The sequence below is a fragment of the Pocillopora verrucosa genome, chromosome 12 (genome assembly GCF_036669915.1).
Source record: "Pocillopora verrucosa isolate sample1 chromosome 12, ASM3666991v2, whole genome shotgun sequence".
Classification (NCBI taxonomy): Eukaryota; Metazoa; Cnidaria; class Anthozoa; order Scleractinia; family Pocilloporidae; genus Pocillopora; species Pocillopora verrucosa.
Genome location: NC_089323.1, coordinates 4,973,588 through 4,994,623, shown reverse-complemented (window position 1 = coordinate 4,994,623; position 21,036 = coordinate 4,973,588). Strand labels below are relative to the sequence as shown.

Genomic DNA, 21,036 nt, shown 5'->3' with positions numbered 1-21,036 from the left:
TATGTGAACTGCAGTTGAAGAAACAAATATGGAAGCACTCCTCGCAGTTATGAAAAAAAATTCAGGCTTGTACAGTTGGTAGAGCATAGTCTTCATAACTGCGAGGATCACTTCCACATTCGTTTCTTCAACTGCAGTTCACATGTATGACTTTCATGTATTTCCAGTCGTTTATTCACCACTTTGAGGGTTTATTTGGAACCAACAAAATGACCAGCTCCCAGTTAGCTTGTTAGCTCAGTTGATAGAGCACTGCACCGGTATTGCAGAGGTCATGGGTTCAAATCCTGTACAAGCCAGAATTTTGTTCAGGCATTATTTTCATTTCTACTTAAGTTGTGTTCATAACTGCGAGGATCGCTTCGCATGTGTTGCCTTCTTATGAGGGCAGGGGGGTACAGGGTTGTTGCAAAGCACCAGCCCCTGGAGGTGACTGCTGGTTTACCTAACAGCTAGATCTAAAATTTGTTCTTTTTTTGCCTATAGAAAGGCATCATGGACATCGTATTTGAGATATTTCAGCTCAAGGAGCCAGATTGGACAGATGACTTCAATATCGCCCTTCTAAGTGTTGGTATGGTTTTTACATTCTAGTTAAGTTACTTTATTTCAGATTGAGTTTTTAAAATAGTTTGAAGTACCAGAGGGTATAATCCTTTTGCAACAAGCAATCGACAACTTGCACTTGGACATAGTACATGTACGCGTGTACACACAATGCCAATCACATGCAGGTGGTCAGGCTTAACAGATATTTGTAAGTCTTTATGCTTTATTTGTTCAGATCCTTGTCAAATGCAGGATGCATGGAAATTATCCGAGGGATTCGTGGCAGAAGAAGCTAAGGCATTACTACCTCACAGGGCAACTGGAAGGTACAAGGAATTTTTTATGGTAAAAAAATAAAAAAGTGAAAAACGATCACTGGCTAAAACTTTAAAAAATATTTACGAGCTTTCGACCGCCTGAGCTGCAATTTTTAACGGGTGAAATGTGAATGGAAAGAAGCGGAAAACTTGAATCAAAATGCATGAAATTGTGAAATGACTATGCAAATGATTAATTATGAATGTTCGTAAAAAGGGGTGTTGTATTGTCCAGGTAGTGGACGTAAATTATTGTCCGCATTGGTAATCAGTTTGGTATGCCACGCTTCCAGGGTCTTACTTGTTCTAAAAAAAGGACTTTTTAGTTTTTCTGGTATTCATAAGTTACATGTCTGAGTAGTTCTTCGAAAAATGCCATTGGGAATGAGTTATTATAAGTGTTCAAAATTGTTGATGCTGGCTTAAAAATGGTAGTTTTGAATCCTTGTAACGAGGACACCGTGGCGATGACAATTATGACAACTGTTTGTTTATTGTTTGTTTTTTCATCAAGCATTTTTTTTGTCTGTTTGATAGAACAAACCTTGTGAAGAATTATATAGCCCTGGTGTTAGCAGCTTTCATGAATGCTGGATTATTTGAGGTATTTTAAATTTTTTTATTTCTTTTATTGGTGGTAAGGCTGTGGATGTCCATTTATTTTTAATTATTAGATTAACAATATACACGAAAAAATAACGCACGTCTGATTGGCTGAAAACGAGTGCATTTTTCATGTAGCACGAGTGCAAAGTTGTAACTCGAGTGCAAATTACAAATAGCGCGCGCGCTGCCAAAATTTGTCCGTCTTGAATTGCCGTGATGCGTTCTTCATCTAAATTATTAGCAAGTAACAACAATCAATCAATTAATCAGTACCTCTTCCCAATCAAGTTTTGAGGTTCGTGTTGTAAGTTACTGACCACGTAAACCCAAGCGAAAAAAAAACGTGGTTCCGTAACTTACTGTTTGGACCAAGAAAAACGCGGTCAAAAAGATATTTACTATATCTCTCGATTCCGGCTAAACTTCCGAATACCCGGCCACTTTGGTCCGCCTCACTTACATGTGTCGGGAGGTTTTGAAGATCGAGGCATAACACAATAGACGCTATTCTTATTCAGTGACATGTAAGTGAGCGGCTGGGTATTCTGAAGTTGCTCCCTGGATTCAAACAGAGGGAGAATATTTCAAGTCAAAAAAACTTTTGAATTTAGCTGGCCTTACAGTTAAATATAAATATATTTTTGTTGTTATTATCTTGTTATTATAATCATTAGTTGTAGTAGTAGTAGTTTTGAAGAAATGTAAAATGTTTTCCGTGTTTACATAGCTTGATGTAAACACGCGGGAGGTTGGGAGAACACGAGATAAGCGTAGGAAACCACAACGCGAAGCGGAGTGGTTTCCAGCTTATCGAGTGTTCTCCCAACCTCCCAAGTGTTTACATCAGGCTATGTAAACACGGAAACCATTTTACATTTCTTTTATAAAATAACTAATAAAAGAGGAACGAAAACCGTGTTTACATACGCTCATGTAAAATGGTTTTATGGCCAATCAGAGCGCGCGCACTATTTTAATTATTTTATAATACATTTTATCATTATTATTGTTATTATTACTGGTATTAATCATTATTTAATTCTATTTCTCCTTGGACTTTTCTGACCTTTTCCTTTGTTCTCGGTTACTATAATTTTGGTTCTAAATGCTCTGTTAAAGTGCTTTACCTTTGAAGTACTTGTAGCTTAATTAAGATAGAGGCAAACCACACATGCTTTGCGATAATGTGAATCGTGTTAGAACACCGCAGCAACTATATTTGTACCTTGCGTTTGATTTCCTCTCTTGTAGAGCCTTGTTGAAGTCATAACATCATCAGATCCGTTCCTTTCAGTCAGAGCCACCATTCTCCTTGGAGAGCTGCTTCATTTGGTAAAAAAACAAATACTTTTCAAACTCATTTATTTCTTTGTTTATTTTTATTTAGTCATTTTTTTAAATGTTTCTTAGTGAGTCTTTCGTGCTTCTTTTTGAATACTTTGGAAGGTTGTAGCTAAGATATAAGGCTGTCGGCTGAAATTGGAAGTAAGGCGGCTAAGAGATAGCGTTTAATATCAAGTGGTTGTAAGTGAAAACCGCAGTATTAGTGGCAGTTGTGCTTTACTGGGGGATTGCCAGCCGAAACTCCAGCCGACGACCACCGCTTTTTCATTCGGCAAATTTCGCTGACAGTCGGTACTAAGCGACAACCCTAACCTGTTATGCCTTTTTATAACAGTAACTGTTGGATATCTCTTCCCAGGCTAACACACTCCTCCCCCCTGAGTGCAGCAGTCATACCCATTGTGTACCCATATTGGTAAACACAGCTTCTCTGTTTGAAGTCACCATAGAAGAGAGAAGGTAATTGCTTCTTCATCAAGAATATTATCACCTTGCGACCGGTCATCGTTTATCACCACGATTTGGATTGGGGGAGGGGAGGGGGTTTAGAGGATTTTGGTTTTCCCCTCCCTCCACCCCAAGGTTTTGTAGTATTATGATGATTCCCCCGTCAATTTTCTTTTGTTCCCCGTGTATACTCTGTTTGCAGCGACTGATCCCCCTCCATACCCCCCTAAAAACCATGTGATCCCCAAAAAATCTTCCCACCCTCCCTCTCCCGCGATAAACCATGACTGGTTTCTTACTTAGCCGCGGCTGTCAAAGATTTGTGTTTTTTTTTTAGCCGCCTGCTTGTCAGGTTAAAAATATCAATGCATTTAAAATTCCCCTCCTCGTGGCCTCTTTTAAATGTTACATATAATTTAATGTAACATTGCATCATGCAGTATTGATAAAATCCTTTCTTCCTGTTAAATTTGTCATTTGGAATGTATTCTGTTGGTAATAATTCTACCAAATCACGCTCGTGATAAGAGGAAAAACATCTTTCTCTATTTCTCTACTGGGCTCATAACTTGCCATCTCTCCTATTTTATTTTTGGTAGTGCTAGTACCGATAAAAATCGCACATTTTTAAATTCTTCACGCCAGTGGGTTAATAACTAATAACTTATTTTATTTTCAGCCGTGCTAGTATAGCAGTGAATTGCTTGGATCGTCTTCATCAGACTAAGAAGAGAGGCCTTGTTCCCTGCAGTCTGTACCTCAGCCGTATCGTCTCTAAGGTACTTACGCTGTACACTACGTCCACCAGTACTGAGGTGACGTAAATAAAACTGATCACCCTGATTGTGTATAACACGCATTGAATCTCTCCCAAATGCACTTTGGTGCTTTGGACGTAAATAGGTTTAAATTTGGTTGAAATCAATGTGCGTTTCCTTTGATGCGATTGGTTATTTTTAAGTGACACGGGAAACTGTGGTTGCTTCGTTTAATGGCAAATTAAGGCAAATACATTGTGCGCTACGTCCACCAGTTCTGAGGTAGCCAACGTGTTGCTGTACTCTCCCCCCTCGAGTCCGTTTCTCCTTGTGGAGGGGGGGGGGGTACGGCTACACGTAGGCTAGTACTGAGGTGACGTATATAAAGCTGAGCAATCTGATCGTGTGTAACACCCTTTGAATCTCTCGCAAATGCTCTGTGTTCTGTACTTGCTTTGGTCCTAAATGAATTTATATTTGGTTGAAATCAATGTTTTCTTTGACGTGATCGCCTATTTTTAAGTGAAACAGGAAACTGTAGTTACTTCTTGTAATAACAATCAAGGCAAGTACATTGGAAACCCTTGTAAGCATTCAAAACCTGTGACGCTTGAAACAGAATTGTTACCTTTAACCAAAACAAGCAACCTCATTCAAGTTTTGAAGATGGAAGGAGTATCTTACATTTCACGCACACCACCATCATTGGATCAGTCTGGGCCAAGATAGATGGTACATTTCAAGGAAAAATATATGTTCTTTGACGTCAAAAAAAAAAACCTTTTTTACCACAATCGGCAGTCTGCACTCTAATGGACAACGATATTCGTCCTCACAGTGGTCAAAATTTCTTGCGGACTCACTCGGCTGCGCTTCATGAGTGCGCATTTAGATCCAATTTTCCAACGTGTTATCAGAAACTGGAGCAAATGTTCTACAATTCCTAAGAGGACCCAAGTTTTACTAAATGAAAGAAATTGTAACAACGCCTACAATGCTGAGGTAGTTGATGTTATTTCTCTTATCAGGCTCACACGCTGGAGCCCAAAGTTAAAGACAAACTGCACCGGGACAGGCTCAAGGCTTGTTTAAACAAAGTAAGCTTTGCTGAGATTAACTCTACTTGCCATCGATATAAAATTGTTATTCATTCCAGTGTGTTCTTTCAAGAATTGCTCTGGATGATCTTACAAGGGAAAGTAGGCAAGAAAATGTTAAAAATTCCTGTAAAGTTCATTCACTTATGTAGTCATTTAGAGTCCGAGATGTCATGGAATTGAATTACGCGTGTACCAAAACTGTGTATTAACCTTCAACTTCCAAGATCTTATCAGCAATTCTCCTTACTGTCTGTCATATAGTTCTCGTGATGTTAGTTTGGAGAATTTGGTATTGGATCAACTAATAATCCCCTTATTAATATTTTTCTCTTTTCTCATCACTTATCTGCTTGATATTGTATTGATATTGTATGGAGAAATTCTGTCTTGGTCACTCATGGGAGTTAAGGGGTTAACTACGTGTCTCTAATAAGCTTATCAGATGTCGTCACTCCTCTGCCCACAACACCGTCCAACCACTTAGTATCTATTACAAATTTAATTGTTTAAATTTTTTTCCAGGAGATTGACGATCCCCTATTCTCATCCCTGCGAGACACACAGGTAATCTTTACAATGATCTGCCCATATATAGAAGAGTTTATGGCACTCTTCATAATTCTTCTTTTAATTGCTTGGGTAATTCATGTTGTGGAGCGTCAGACTGTCTTGCGAGAGGTTGAGGGTTCGAGCCCCCGACCGGACCAACACTTGGATCTTGAGATAACTGAAGAGAATGTGCTGCCTTTTCTACACAAATAGTTCGACATTCTAGTCTTCTCGGACAGGGACGATAACTCGTTGGCCCCGTCTCCAACACCCTCTATGACCTGGTTAACAGAGAACGTTCAAGAACCCACGCACTTCTTGCAAAGAGTAGTTAATGCAGCTCCCGGTGTTGTTGTCTGGCCTTGTTATCGTTTACACGGGCCCCCATTTAAACCAGCTTTGATCTGAACTGCACGAGCCTGTTTTGATTTTGCAAATAAGTAGATAAATGAATAAAAGTTATTTGTTATGCACTGTTTGTAGTAGACAAATCGTGTTTTGATTATAAATAGGACAGGATTGATATTCTCTTCCTCTTCTATTCTTTCTACCAATAATCATTTTTTTATAATGATGATTGTTAAGTGAATTAACATCAATTTTCAGGTTTTGATGGAGAGGGATTTCAGAAACTGGGACTGGCACCTCATTAGTTCAACACTGCAGGTAAGTACAGCAACCATCATGTGAATGATCACTATCAACATCATGATTGCCTTTTTACTTCAAGGTGATAGTTCGTAGTTCATTGCGTTTACAGAGCATATGTAAACACAAGTTTAAAAGAAACCCAGTTACCTATAGTCAGGATGCTGACTGAATAAAGTTTTTTGTAGATGTTTTGAAAACACTGAAATGATAATAACAACTTGAAAGAAATCTACTTCCATATAATTGTTATAAAAATCAATAACGTGGGATTGTAAAAATATTTGTAAAAAATCCAATGAAAGAAGAGACTTGAATCCAAACTCATTAAGAAATGTGTTGTAAACTTGTTAAATGAACCACAGCATTTGGTTGAAATAAAAACTACGAAACTTGTTAAAATTCCAGACAAAGGGTAACAAATTTGCGCGAACGAAAGCTTACAAAACAACTAACCAAATTCTGTGAAAGCAAAACAACAAAAGTACGCAAAAAATGTCCACGTGAGTTTTCCTATGTCAAGGTCAGAGTTCTTTGACGTGATTGGCTTATTTGCAAAATCACAAACACTGCGCGTGAATGCAAAAAGAATACAAAGGGGGGAGAGGAAGGGAAAATTGTTCCTCGAAATTTTAAAACGAAAGAGATTTTTTAAAATATTTTTGAAACAATTGTTTCTACCTGCATTCAAAAATGGGATAAAATGAGGGTAACATTGTAAATAGGATACGAGCGGTCCCCTCTTTTCGGTAAAGTCCGTCGTGTAAGTGAACAAAAAGAAGAAAAAAAAAGTGAAAAAATATTTTGATGTTAGCGCACGTTTTCGTTCATCTCACTCCTGGAGTTCCGTGCAGGGCGCTGACATCAATTTTCTTGTTTTCTCTGTCTTTTTCCTGACGGATTTCGCCGATAAGGAGGGACTGCTCTTTGTCTACATTGTAAAGCCTTTTTAAGACAAAGTCAAATTTATATTTTTTTTGGGTGTTTCTGTTGTAGTCTCCAACCGTTACTATGAGGAAATTGGAAGAGACTTCAAACCAGAAGTAAGTTTTCACTAAACAAAAACTCCTTTGTTTTGAACCATTCCTGTAACTCGCTACAAAAAAACTATGGATGGCGCTGGTTAAGTCACTGAATTGTGACAGATGTTTTGAGTCTTTTTAGCATCACAACATTTCCACTTTTTAGTAAAGACCGTTGCGCGAGTCGAAAAAAAAATTCAGGTTTCGCGCTGCGCAGAATTCTGGGAGTGAAGCACACGCGCCTCGCTCCCAGAGTTCCGCGCCGCGCGTTACGAGTTTTTTTTGTGTTTTTTTTTTTGTGTGTGTCTTTTTTTTTTAACTCTCGAGATTGACTTCGCCGCAAAGGAATGACTCCTCGTTATTTATTCCAAATGTTGTCTTACGTTTTTATTATTGATTCTCCTTTTGAAATATTCATTGAAATCAATCCTTATCAGATGTTCTAACTCACTGCCTTTTTACTTGCAGGTTTATTCGAAACCTTCTGTATTTCTACAAACCTAGTAGTCAGCGGTTCTGTACAGTTCACATATCAGACCCTCAAGCTCGAACATTTTCAGAAGTAGGTTGCCTGCTCATCGACTTCCTCCTCGATGGCGAAGATGTAAGATATAATTTCTGCTCGAAAGGTAGTGGTGTTAAAGGTCTTGTTTGGGGATCTTTAAATAATCAGACACGGTGGCATGTACAAGTAAAACTTTTTTATTTTCTGTTTTGTTTTATTTTTTGTTTTTGTTTTTGTTTTTGTTTTTCTTCAAAATTTTGATGGTGGGGTTTGATTGAAAAGCATCATTATCTTTGAATCAAGCCAGCCACTATTTGTCCATGTGTCTTTCTGTCTGTTTGTATAAAAGGGGGCAAGTTTCCAAAGAAACTGTGGTGCTGCGTCGGTGGGTGGTATAACGAGATAACTTGCTTTTAACAACTGAGTTGATAATTTTAATTGGCTGCCATAAAACAAAGTTATCTTGTCTGTCTGTATGTTTATCTGTGTGTGGTTTTTTCAGTGGCTGCACTGTGAACTTCACATCTTTTCTTGCAGGTTGCTGAAGGGCTTCTTCTTCATGACCTGGTTCAAGATATAGGCGAATGTCTTCAAGAGGTGAGTGCGTTAGTGAGAGCTCTTATGTCTGAGTCCAAGGATACTATGAAAAGGCACAGTGAGCATTTAGCTGACAAATGATTGATAAGTATCTTAGGAAATATATAGAAAATAGTCTGTGAAAACTAATGTTAGGGTTTATTTAGAGTTGAGGTAACACTTATACAAACTAGGGCTGTTTGATAAACAGTTGCTGCCTTCTCGATAAATTGCCAGAAAACCCTAAAGAAAAAAAAAACTGAAAATATTGCCCTTCTTTCCATTCTTTTGTTACTTTGTCCGTTAACTCTTAAACTCCCGTGAGTGACCAAGACAGAATTTCTCCTGACTATATTTTTTACAATATCATGCAGACAAGTGACGAGTATAAAGAAAGATATCAATTGTGGATTACTAATTGATCCGATTCCAAATTTTCCAAACTAACATGATGAGAATCATTTGGCAGACAGTGAGGAGAATTGCTATTGAGATCTTGGGAGTTACAGGGTTAAGTGACTTTCTAAAAAACTGCGAATTGTTAAACTTATTTCTAGAGAGTAGGTAATGCTGTTCAATGATTTGTTCTCCTTATAAAGTAATGAAATGAATGGTTAAAAAAATTACATAATTTCTGCCGCTTACTGCTTTTATCTCTTTTAAGTTTCAATGTGTTCTTTTCCCCTTCATGAATTTAGCTAAACATCATGAATAATCAATTAATCCTCTCCATGTGCTCTTTCTCAGGTACTTCTTCAGCATTCTAAGGTAAAAGTGTAGACAAGGGTCTGTCTATAATGTAAACTGGATCTAAACTTAAACTTATAACTCAAGCACTCTTGAAGATAACATTTGTGCATTTTTTTAATGTTAAAGTATTTTAATTAGCAGCCCTAATCAGCTCTTTCTGTCATTTTGGATCACTTGGGGTAAATATATCACAATTGCAGGTGTTGGGATCAAAGGGGTATCTTTCCTATCTTAGGCATCTTGAGATATCTTGTCACTGAAGAAAAAAAGTTCTCAAAACGAAAAAATTAACGAAAGAAAAATCTAAAACAGCAATACTGAACAAATGCACAAACCAATAGGAAATCAATAGAAAAACGAGTTTTCGATTAAATTTTAGCCCAGGATAGTTGTGATCACACATTCGAATCATAACACATAATCATAAACAACCAATTTTGTTCAAAATTAACTTTTCCATAGGAGCTTCCTAAGCGACAAAAACACGAATGGTCAATCGATATAATGAGGATAGTAAACAGCATTCCAGGCGTCTCGAATCTTTAAAAAGAAAACTTCAAATCTCTCTTTTGTGCGAGGTTTCAGGGAAATCTTGAAATTTTCACGAAATGGTAGAAAAAGCATTTCACGCGTTATTAGTGTAAAAGGGAAAACTTCAACTCTCTCTTCTTGTGTGCGAGGTGCCAGGCAAATTTTGAAGTTTTCGCGAAATGTAAGGAAAAAATTCAAGGGTTACGTATATTTCAGGAGGGAAATCACGCCTCACGTTGGTTCATAAATTCACGAATCTCGCGCGCCTGTCTGTAAAGTTCACGCGTCACAGGTTTATTTTGGCCATAATCGCGCGTCGCTTATAAACCTCTTACAACCCTTTACAATCATTCACACTGTTCAGTACACTATTAAACCTCTTTTGTTTTGGTATACTAGATTCTAAAAAGTGGGGCCACCAAGGCTCTTTTATTTGCACATAAAGAGAGATAATCGTTTCTGAAATTATGGAAGAGGTCTGGACGCTAAAGCTTTTACTTTCGTTCCCAGGCGTTATCTCCAAGCATCACAACCGGAGTCCTAAGTAACAACAATGTTCTGAGCACGCTCAGTAGAGATTACTTCCTGTTCCTTGGCAAACTGGCCGGAACTAAAGTGGGTTCCAAGTTGTTAGAGAGGACTGGAGTCTATCAGTAGTGAGTATATGATTCACGACCTATCGACTTACTTCTCGTGGTATCACTTAACTCTTTCACTCCTAAGAGTGACCAGCGTTTAAATTCTCCTTACAATATCACCCCTGAATCACACATTAGGGTCACGAAAATAAAGGAAATGGTCACCGTAGCTGAGTACATTTGAACAAAAATATCAAACGGTTATATAGCATTTTGCAATCTCATAATGCAGTCTGTAATAGCGAAGCTCGCAGGGCGTAGCCCCATAATTATACAAAATAGTAGTAACCATCAAGCCGAAAAAAATTTGGATGTACGACCGTACGACCGTACAAGGTGCTACTTTTAACATGCGTGGTCAACTGTACCGCGGGCACGCCAACTCCACGGCTTTGTCCAGTAGTCCAGTGGTCAGTGCACTGGGCTCCGAGTTGGACGACCCGGGTTCTAGTCCTGGCTGGGGCAAGGTGTAGTGCCCTTGAGACGTGCGGGAAAAAAATGCGAGCTCCGCTTTTAGGCTTGGCTAAATCTATATATTATATCTTAAATTATTAAATTTTCAACTCCAAATATTGCATTTCTAGTGTTCTGATCGGTTTACTCAACTCCTTTTATTCTGAGTCACCTTATATCGAAATACATTGCACCAACTGTTACTGAGCTGAGAAAAGCGTTCAGGATTTAATGAAATTTAATTAAAAAACTTAATTAAAAATTTCTTCCATTTGCGCTTGTTGGGTACGTCACCATCTCATGTCTAACGCTCGCTTATGGAACATTGTTTAATATACTTTTTCCGGGCGGAGGAAAAGGTCATATGATTTGCGACGCATACATGCCTAGAAGGTGGTACCAGGCTAATTTGGCCGTTTTTTTTCTCTGTTTTGCAACATTTGGAACGGTTTAAGAATTTAACCAAAATAACTTAAATTTTCAAAGATAATACAGAATTCATCTTAGATTCCGAAAAATGTTAGATTTGTGCTAACGGTTGTGGAAGCTGCTGTGGCGACCAAGTTGGGAGGAATCAAAAACCTTTCACAATGGAAATGTTACTGGAGATTTCGCATACACTGCCGAACATTTTCACTATAGTGTGTCACTTGTTGAAAAAAAACATGCATTTACCACCTCAAATGAGCTATCTCGCGTTACATACTTATTGATAATTTTTTTTTTATGTAAAATTTTATTCGCTCAATACTTTTGTTAAGTATGTGAAAATGTTCCCAGAAATTTTTTAAACTTAATTTATTATGCCGTCTCCGTTTAGTCTCTTGGAGTTATGTTCCATACCGTCACGTGACAGTCTACAAAAGCTGATCGTAGCAAGCCTGGATTACAGTCATACTGGAATTCCGAGAATAATCCTCTCGAAAATCTTAACAGCTTCTAGCTCGGTAAGCAGATAGACACTGTTAATTTACACTGCTTGTGTAGCGATATAGCAAAGTGAAAGAGTTAAAATATTTATTCTTGCAGAAACTTGTTTTTATTTTTTGCTCACAAATGTATTATTGTTTTCAGGCCACACGCCTCTACGCAACGAGCCATATGAGGGTTCTATTACGAGCACGTGTTGCGTTCTTCCACAGCTGGGGAATTGAGCTTCTTGTTACACAGGTTCAGTAGAAATGCATTTGACTGCCGATGACTTTTATCTAAGCCCTGTGGCTGCTAAAAGTGACTAGCATCTAATTCTCCCTTCCAATGTCACCCCTGAATCAAACATTTTAATGTAACATTTAAAAAGGGCACGAAAATAGAGGAAATGATTGCCGACCAGAGAAGCTCTTGATTGTTAAACAAATTCCCTTGTCAGCACCTTAGGAAATGTATAGAGAACAGTATGGAGAATATGCATACTGATGTTAGGGTGTAAAGGGTTTCTTACTTTCATTTTAACAGTTGTACGATACTGATAACCAAGTTGCAGTTGAAGCGGCTGACGTGTTAGATGAAGCTTGTGAAGACGAGGTGAGCTGGAAACGAGTATTATTTGTGGTAGGGGAGGGGAGAGGGAAGAGGAAAGGGGAATTTTTTTTCTCTAAGAATCTTGATACAGACTGTTCTTTTTTGCAGGCTAATCTGCAGTATCTCATAGAACTCAGTCCAGTCCTCCTTCATTTGGGAGAGGTCGGTCATCGTCTTCTAACAAGGTACGTGACTAGTTCGTCTTAAGTAAATGGAAACACTTTCTTGGAGTTATTTTCCTCAGTTCGTACGTGCGCTATGATTGTTCAATGAAGTGGGCTGTATCTTACTGTACAGACCGCTCAATGCAAAGGTTTGTTTGAATTGAAATCTCCCCCCTCTATTTGAACCCAGAGCTACAAAAAATATTTCACAAACCTCGTTTTTTCGGTCTGTATCGTAAGTTTCTGAACCTCGGACTTATGACCCGTGCGCTTCGTACAAGCGGGAAGAACTTGGTAAATAACTTACAGTACAGACTTCGAACTCGGTTAGTGAGAGGTATGTAAACTGAGCACGAGTGGCGCGTGTGATCCGCTCCCCTTTTCTTAAGATCCCCGTTCATCCTTTTTGCACGTGAGTCAAGAAAACTGGATCTTTCATGCGAATTCAAGGGTTACGGGTGAAATTACCAGAAGTGTTGTGAAACTACACGTTCGAACTTTTCATGTGCTGATTTTATGAAGTCCAGATCCTAAAGTGCGCACTGACAGAGCTACTATACGATACGATTACTATATTTAAACACGGTATTTCCATCAGTCAATAAAGATACCAGACTATCTATCTGTTTGCCAAACTACGATAAAAATAATTTAAAATCTTTCAAAAATAAAACTCCTTTTCATAGAGGCCGTGTCTAAAAATTTACTTAAACTTAAAATATTACTCAAAACTGTGGCGACCTAAATTAGATTTAAAATCGGTCGATAACGATGTTTGCCTTAGGTCTTAAGGTTGAAATATCGTGTTGTTGTTTTTGGTTCCGTTTAAACCTATTTCGAACCAACTTAGCCACATAATCGATAATTTTATTTCAGATTCGTTTCGGTCGAGAGCGGGTTAAAATATCTTACGCAGAGAGGATACTTGACAGTATTAATGGACAATTGGAGAAGGGTAAGTTTAGTTTGTATGCATGTATTGAGTCTCCCGTGTTGAAATCGCGTGCCAGCACACTAGCCCAGTGGTTAAAGAAAGATGTCTACTGATCTTTTCGTCTTGTTACGAGCTTGGGATAAAGAAAAACCTCCGAGTTCCCATGAGGAATCGAACGTCAACGCAGCGGTCAAGCGTCTGTACATGTGCGAACGTGGAAATTATTAGTGGCTTGCTTTCAGGCTGTCAGAACCAAGTTGTCTCACACGAGTTATAAACAACAACACAGGCCAGTAAGTCGCTGTGTTTTAAAAGCCTTTAACGTTTTGGTAAAACACAAAACAGAATGGCAAATCAACCAGATACCCGTATTTGAATAAGCTTTGTGTTCGAAAAGTCTCCAGTTTTCTTTTTCCGTATTTTTATTTGCTTCTTCAGATCTCTGTGAAGGTTTCAATTATCTTTCGCTTATTTAGCGTGACGAGGGTCTTTTCTTTGACGAGGGTCTTTTCTTTTTTTTTCTTGCAGTTGAATATTTTTATAGAAACTGCGCGGTATAAATTTAAATTTTAAATTTTTAAATTTTTCTATCTTGAAATTTTGCGCGGGAAAATGGCGCGCGGGCGGTCAACATCGATCCCTCTCGCGCATGCCCGCTGTGTTTCGAACATCAGACGATCGGATTCAACGGGCTCCGATGGTCTACCGTGTAGCCACAGAGGACTGTGTGGTGAGGGAGGCTGTTGCTAAGTTCGCATGCATATAGTTTTAATTGCTCGGTATTATATTTTCTTTCTTTCTTGTTACGACGTGCAATCAGAAAGCGCTCTTTCACGTTGCTTCTCAGCGTTGTACTGTTAATTTGGATTGGTGTGAAATGTTTTTTGTTGAAGGAATACAATACAGCGTATGTACGCTGGGTCGAAGAATTGCTGGCAGAGTCACTGACGTCCTACGTCAAAAAGAGCGACGACAACACGTATCTAAGGAGATCAAACAGAAGGTAATCATTTCAGAACTTGATTTGAAGGGTTGGTTGTTTTTTAGCATACCGGTTTTTGAATCGCGAGGTCTGGGTCCGAGCTCAGGCCAAGCCGGGCCATTTTCTATTTATTGCCTGGAGGCGAGGGAGGGGGAAGGGGTCGAGATCACATCGTTTTCAGGGGGAACTAAGGGAGATCAGTCGTTGCCATCAGAGAAAATTGACGTTGTCTCTTTGTAATAGGCTGGTATTAAAAGATGCCTTTTTACCGCCTCATTTGTACGGACAGTTGGTTCAAAAGAAAAACGGCTTTAAACTCCTGCAGAAATCAGTAAGTGTGATTTTCATCTGTTTCTTTTCGAAGTAATAGTGGTCTACTAGTGAGTGTGGTTGACTCCGAGTCGAGATGTCTGGGTTCGAGACCTTGTCGGGTCTGTTCTTCGACAGAACAATGTACTCTCAAAGTGCCTCTGTCCACCTAGGAGGATAAATAGGTTGGTACAGGTGAACTGTCAAGAGAACATGACTAAAATGTTGCTGGGGGGGGGGGAGGGAGGGGAAAGAAGGGAAGGATCACCAGCATCCCATCCTTGGGAAGTGAATATACTCTTGGTCGCTTCTTGACAATTGGGATAGGCTTCAGTTCTTTGAGGGTGACTTGTAAGACTTGTCTTACCTAACCGTTTTCTGATGAACGTTGTACGTAGTTAAAGGTTCCTAGAGCTAAGATCAACTGTTTAAATTTGTATTTAGAATGATGTGGAGCTGTTTGTGCGCACGCTCCAGACTCTGGAACCCAAAACTAAAGAACAAGTGGACGAACTCAAGGCAGCTTTGTGGGCTTTGGTACGTATGTTGTACCCGCTTCAAATACTATATGAAGAGTTCGTTGAATTCTTGCCATTCAGTGGATATCAGGTGTTTTTTTTTTCTCAAGCCTGTTAAACGCGACTATTGAACTCTCTATTAGCTCCCTCTTTCCAACAATCCCCTCATCTAGAGCTTCAAGTTTGCAGTACGCCCCCCTCCCCCCCCCCCTTGGTCCTTTTCTCCATGTTCTTACACTTCTTTTGGGTGTGTTGTTGTCTACATCTTGAACAACCTTCCCCCACCCTCCTCTCCCCCATTACAAGTTGCAGGCTTTCATAGAATCGTCTAATTTATTTTGCAGGGTCATGTTGGATCCACAAACTGGGGTATCAACTTTCTTGTAGAAGAAGGAATCATTCCAGAAATTGTTCGTTTGGCCGTAGATTGTGCTAACTTTGCCATACGAGGGTATGTATATTCACGAATTATTACTGTAATTGGTTGTTTTTGGAAAGGTTATACTCAACAGCTGTATCCTTTGGACGATCAGTGAGTTACTTAACTCGTGATTTATTACACCGACTTACCGACTGGAGATAGGTCTGAAGTGAAAAGATCACAAGATTTTAAGTTATTTTTGGAATATTGTTTGACTGGTTGACGGTGAGACAGGCTGACTGACCGAATGAACTTCCTAGAGACTTACAGATGTTTTGGTTGACTAACTGACCGACTCGCTGACTACTGACTTTCTGACGCGCAGAATACTGACTTTCTGACTGACTGACTACCTCGCTGACTACTGACTTTCTGACTGCCTGCTTAGTTACTGACCTACTCGCTGACCAACTGATTGATTAGTTGATTGATTGAAAGAATGATTGAGTGATTGATTGATTTATAGGACGTGTTATTACGTCCTCGGCCTGATCGCAAAGACCCGTGAAGGTGCAGACATCCTTCGGGAGTATGAGTGGGAGAGCGTTCGACACATGGGCGAGGATAAGTGGCCAGTACTGGAGACATCACTCGAAAATAAAGAGGAGTTTGTTCCCATTTCTTACATCATGGAACCACAAAGTAAGCCAGTACCATCAGTGCTCTCAGGTATCAGCGAAACAGAACGCGCAGGAGGGATCTACTTAGGAGAAGAAAGCAAAGCTGCAGAAGGGTCCACCGCGTATGATAAATTCAGTGGGATATATCTTGGAGAGGACAAGGGACCTAGCAGAAAGACGTCAATCGAGGAAGCTAGCGAGGGTGGGATTTTATCTCTATGGTACAAAAATGCTGAAAGACGACGCAAGATAGCAAGTCGTGAAAGTGGCTTCTACGACGAGAGAAGCGGGGTGTACCTTGGAGAAGAGTCACCCTCGGTGTCAGAGCCTGCAGATGAAGGCGTAATAACACCTGCTCCAGGAGGAATCCTGGAGCGACTTTTTACTGAAACTGGGCTTGACTTGTCCTCAGTTAATAAGGAAATTAAAATTTCGCATCGAAGGAATTACAGCGAGGGAAATTTTTCGGTCGCAACTTTCGGCGAGAAAGATTCAACCTTCGAGACATTAGACGTAAAGCGGAGGGCGGTGTCCAATGTCGATCGCATCGGGTCTCCATTGAAGTCTGTCAGTGAACATTCTGTTGACGATGTACGTGTGTCTAATGGGATCGGATTAAGGCCCTTTCATAAACACACTGCCAGCGCCCCTAGTGAGCATGTCCCACAAATGGACGGGACAATGTCAGATGGGAATCGCACTAACCGTGGTTCTGTTTCCGAATCGATTACTTTCTCTGCGCTCAAACCGGAAATGAGGAACCGCACAGATAGCGAAGTGACTGATGTGTCATCCTTACACATGCGTTCCGGAAGTAACTTGAGTAGTGCGAGTGTGGACAGCGGCGACTTCTTAGAAATGTCTTATATTGCTTCACGCAGCCGCACGAGCAGTGCGAGCGAGACTGGGGGCTACTTACAGCAGGAGAGCCCCACGAGTCAAAGTTTGCTAAGTGTTAATTCAGATGATACCTCTAAGACACTTGGCGATAAAGACCCGCCATTGGACTCCTCGGCGGACAGCCTTCAGGGGGGCCTCTCGTTCGAGTCTCCCTCAGCATACTCCTCGAATGAGCTCCTACGGCGCAGCTCAAGTCCCATAACGGAAGATCGCAAACGCCTCCCAATCAACGATTTACTACAAAACGATCTCGAGTTGCGGCAGCGGAGCACAAGCCTCACAGAAAAACGGCGCATGGGAAGTCCATCCCTCGGGATTATACCCGAGACCCGTAGCTCCAGTTTTAGCGGGAGCACGGATTTTACTAAGGTGGCGAACAAAAGTCGCGCAAGTTCTGATGCCGAGTTGATCCATGTGTCTCCGGTGGAGAATCTAAACGATTTGCACGGTAGTAACAGAAGCTTGGCTGAAGTAAAGATCTTAAGTGATAAAACCATCGTGTTTCGCTCCGGTGTCGAAAGCAAAACCAGGGCATTGAGTGTAGACAGTGCTAGTTCTAGTGGACTAAGAAGAGACAGACTGTTGGTTAACAGCGGTCAAATGAGTGGAGACGAGTCGGATGGCAATGTCTCGCGCAGCCGAGGCAGTTCCTTTGAGAAGGCGGATTTTGCTAGGAAACTGGGGCTTAAATCTGGGGACTTATCACGCGTTCGGCGCACGCGCAGCACTAGCAGTGGCAATTCGTCAACTGAGGGATTTTCGCCGAAAAAGATTGTGAATAAAAATCGTTTACTCGGCTCAAATGAAAACAACACCGTGATTTCTGGGGACATGCGACGGAACTCATCTGCCAGTTCAGAGGCCTCACTTTTCACGAGCTCTCGTGACGCGTTTGGTTACACGGCACTGAGCACATTACGACGTCAGAGAAGCTTTAATCGTGACCTGGAGAAGAAAGTCAATGCTTTTGGCACCACAAGAACAGGGTGAATTTTTTTTAACTTTTTTGGCCAAACTTTAGCAACTACCGGTTTTAATGTATCTAATCTCAGTTAATCAGCCTGATTATTAAGTTTTTTTGGTCACGCAATATTTTATCAATCCTATTACGTGACGAGCGAGGCCTAGGCCCCTATAGTTTCCTTTTTAAGTAATGAAAATATTGTGTACTTATTGACTGAGTGGGAGGGCCTGACGGGAACATATTAGGCTCGAGATCATGACGCACAGACCGAACGCAGCAAGGTCCGTGCGCCATGCATGAGAGCTAAATATTTTTTCCGTTCGACCCTCCTACTCAGTCAATAAGCGTTATATTATACGACCACTTACTAAGTAGGACGCGACAGACTAGTGCGCGCGGGAACCAACAATAAAAAACAATAAAAACTTTTCCTTTATTTTTTATTCAGAACAAGAAACTCACAATTCATCGAAAAACGTGGCTTATTTTCTCATTTTTGTTCACTGCTGTCACTCATTTGCAGCAACAGCGAACATTTTTTTTTCTCTACAACAAAGATGTACAAGTGCGCGAGGGCCGGACGGTTTTTTCCGGACCGTCTCACATCAACCCGTTCGGCACACGTCAGCAGGGCCGGACGGGGCATATGATAAATACCACTCGCAAACCAAGGTCGAGGTCCATACTTTAAGTTACGGCCCGAGTTTTTTCTGCTCGGAAAAAGCGAAGTTCTGTAACCTACAGTACGGATCAAGCAACGAGATTAGTAAAATAGTTTTTGTATCTCCGGGTACAAAAAGAGGGGCAAGATTTCAATTCAAACAAATTTTTTCAATTGAACGGGCTGCAGAGTGAAATAAGGCCTGTTAAATTGACCAATCGTAGCGTACGTACTGACCGAGAAATGTGATAAATAATGGTTTTGTCTACAATAGATTTTATTGCGTTAATGATTTGTTTGTTTTTCTCCGCAGCACTTTCCAGTTTCCGCGTTCCATGTCTGCCGGGGAATTCTCTTCCACCAAGCGCGACAGTTTAGCTAGCATTCCCAGCGCCTTAGAGTTCCGACAGTTCAAATCTACGAACAAGAATATCGGAAATGAATTCCTTGGTCTCTGTCTTCCTCGTGATTTGAGCTTGCTCTTCCAGGTGAGTGAAAAGAAATAGAATTTTAAAAAAAGAACAAAGAGTGTTACTGTCGTCAATATCGGTAAAATACCGGACTGCGAAAGTTTTAATGTCATTCCTCTGAAATTTTTGTCAAACTTTACCTATTGGTTTTTTTTCTTAGAAGAACGTAAATTTTGAAATAAAAAAGAAGGGGGTTGGGGGATGGGGGGTTCCGATCCTCGTTTAGGAGCAGTAATACCTTGGAGATACCCCTCTAATTCTCATAATATCATTATAATTATACTAACGAGTACTTGCTACTCTGAGAATTGGTTTATATTTGTTTGACGGAAAGAAGTTATCGCTCAATTCAAATAAAGAGTGAAAACGTTAGGTCACCGTGCTCGTTTGTGAGAAAATGATGATTTATCACTATGGTGAGCTCTTGCCATAACGAAAAAGCTGTCTTTTTAAATTTGCGCTCGCTAATCAAGTGCGCAGTTATACGCAGTGAGGATGTGCCATGGAATTCAACGAAATGATCTCAAGGAAAGTCTGATGTATTAAGAATTGTTCGTAATGACTGACTGACTTACTGGCTCATTGATTTATTGGCTTTCTGATGAACAGACTATCTGACTCACGGACTGACTGACCGAGTGACTGACCGACTTACTGACGGACTGACTTACTGAAGGACCAACTCTTTGATTGACTTCTTGACTCAATGACCGACTGACAGCATTTGCCTTTGTTGAACTGATTGATTGGTTTGACTGCTCCACAACAGACTGAACCATACGAGTTCCAAGGCTCCTGGGCGGACCATTTCGTGGCTACACCTACTCTTCTTCCACCTTTTGTTGTCAACCCCACACAACGAGAGAGTTATTCCAGCCACGATAAGTCACGCTGCCTCGGCTGCATGTACACAAAAAGCGTGGGGACTGGAAGGGACACAACAAAGTCCTCGGATAACATGACTGATGGAGAGTGGACGAAACTACCACCTGTGATGGAGGCAAATGTAAGATGATATTTTGTTTCATTCATTATGTCCTCAGTTCCCCAGCTGCTCTTCTGTCTTGGATGAAAAAGTTACACGATAAAACCCATGAGTTTTAAGTTCAATTTTGACCTTCCTCTTGCCTGCACTTTTCAGTAACAAATCTGCGAACTAGAATGGCAAGCGGTGAAACTTCTTCGTTTGCATGTATGACAGCGATGCCGAGCTCTCGCGAACTTTTCTTTCACCAACGTTTCTTTCATTTGAATGACACTTCACCATCTTCCTCATCTGACTTTGGTTTTTGATCTGCTTTAAGACAGAACAAAGTAACTTTTCTTTCCGATTTAAGGGCGAAAGTGTGAATTCAGCGGTTGCCTTTTCCTTCGCCAAATCAAGTGACTCGTCGGTAACAGCAACCAGCATGTTAGCGAAATGTAGTAAACTGGATGAAAACACCACCGAAGGAAAACGACTGTTCCGTGCTGAGATCCTGAGAATTGTGACGTCTCTGAGCAGCGTGGTGGCTTCTCGAGCTCATCAGGAAGAACTTATGAAGTAAGTCATGTATTAGGACTGCTCCCCTCCCCTCCCCTCCTCTCCCCCTCGCCTGGGAGGCGAGGGGGAGGAGGGGGGTGGTCCCTTACTTATAGGGCTTACAATGTTCTTTTGATCCCCCCCTCCCTCAAATATTTCTGCAGTGTCCCCCTTTATACGCTGTTAGCCGCGAATGACCCTCCCTCCATTTTCCCTGAAACCCATGTGACACCCACACCAATCCTCGCAAAATTCCC

General features: G+C 40.6%; 1 protein-coding gene across 2 annotated transcripts in view; it reads left to right on the top strand.

The window, feature by feature from the left end:
* The window catches only part of LOC131775738 (rapamycin-insensitive companion of mTOR), a 29,873-nt gene that overhangs the window by 6,928 nt on the left and 1,909 nt on the right, over positions 1–21,036 (top strand). The window contains exons 13-39 of one of the 2 annotated variants that reach the window (XM_059091864.2): positions 487–574; positions 785–875; positions 1,404–1,470; positions 2,724–2,804; positions 3,175–3,275; positions 3,943–4,042; positions 5,050–5,118; positions 5,644–5,685; positions 6,277–6,336; positions 7,315–7,361; positions 7,809–7,944; positions 8,383–8,442; positions 9,169–9,189; positions 10,213–10,358; positions 11,614–11,740; positions 11,868–11,963; positions 12,249–12,317; positions 12,423–12,499; positions 13,355–13,433; positions 14,306–14,415; positions 14,638–14,725; positions 15,148–15,240; positions 15,566–15,672; positions 16,109–18,148; positions 19,101–19,275; positions 20,027–20,263; positions 20,595–20,800. In XM_059091864.2, coding sequence (XP_058947847.2) covers positions 487–574; positions 785–875; positions 1,404–1,470; positions 2,724–2,804; positions 3,175–3,275; positions 3,943–4,042; positions 5,050–5,118; positions 5,644–5,685; positions 6,277–6,336; positions 7,315–7,361; positions 7,809–7,944; positions 8,383–8,442; positions 9,169–9,189; positions 10,213–10,358; positions 11,614–11,740; positions 11,868–11,963; positions 12,249–12,317; positions 12,423–12,499; positions 13,355–13,433; positions 14,306–14,415; positions 14,638–14,725; positions 15,148–15,240; positions 15,566–15,672; positions 16,109–18,148; positions 19,101–19,275; positions 20,027–20,263; positions 20,595–20,800 — 4,613 coding nt within the window. The remainder of the gene's footprint in view (positions 1–486; positions 575–784; positions 876–1,403; positions 1,471–2,723; positions 2,805–3,174; positions 3,276–3,942; positions 4,043–5,049; positions 5,119–5,643; positions 5,686–6,276; positions 6,337–7,314; positions 7,362–7,808; positions 7,945–8,382; positions 8,443–9,168; positions 9,190–10,212; positions 10,359–11,613; positions 11,741–11,867; positions 11,964–12,248; positions 12,318–12,422; positions 12,500–13,354; positions 13,434–14,305; positions 14,416–14,637; positions 14,726–15,147; positions 15,241–15,565; positions 15,673–16,108; positions 18,149–19,100; positions 19,276–20,026; positions 20,264–20,594; positions 20,801–21,036) is intronic. The other variant, XM_066159261.1, reaches the window with a different exon arrangement.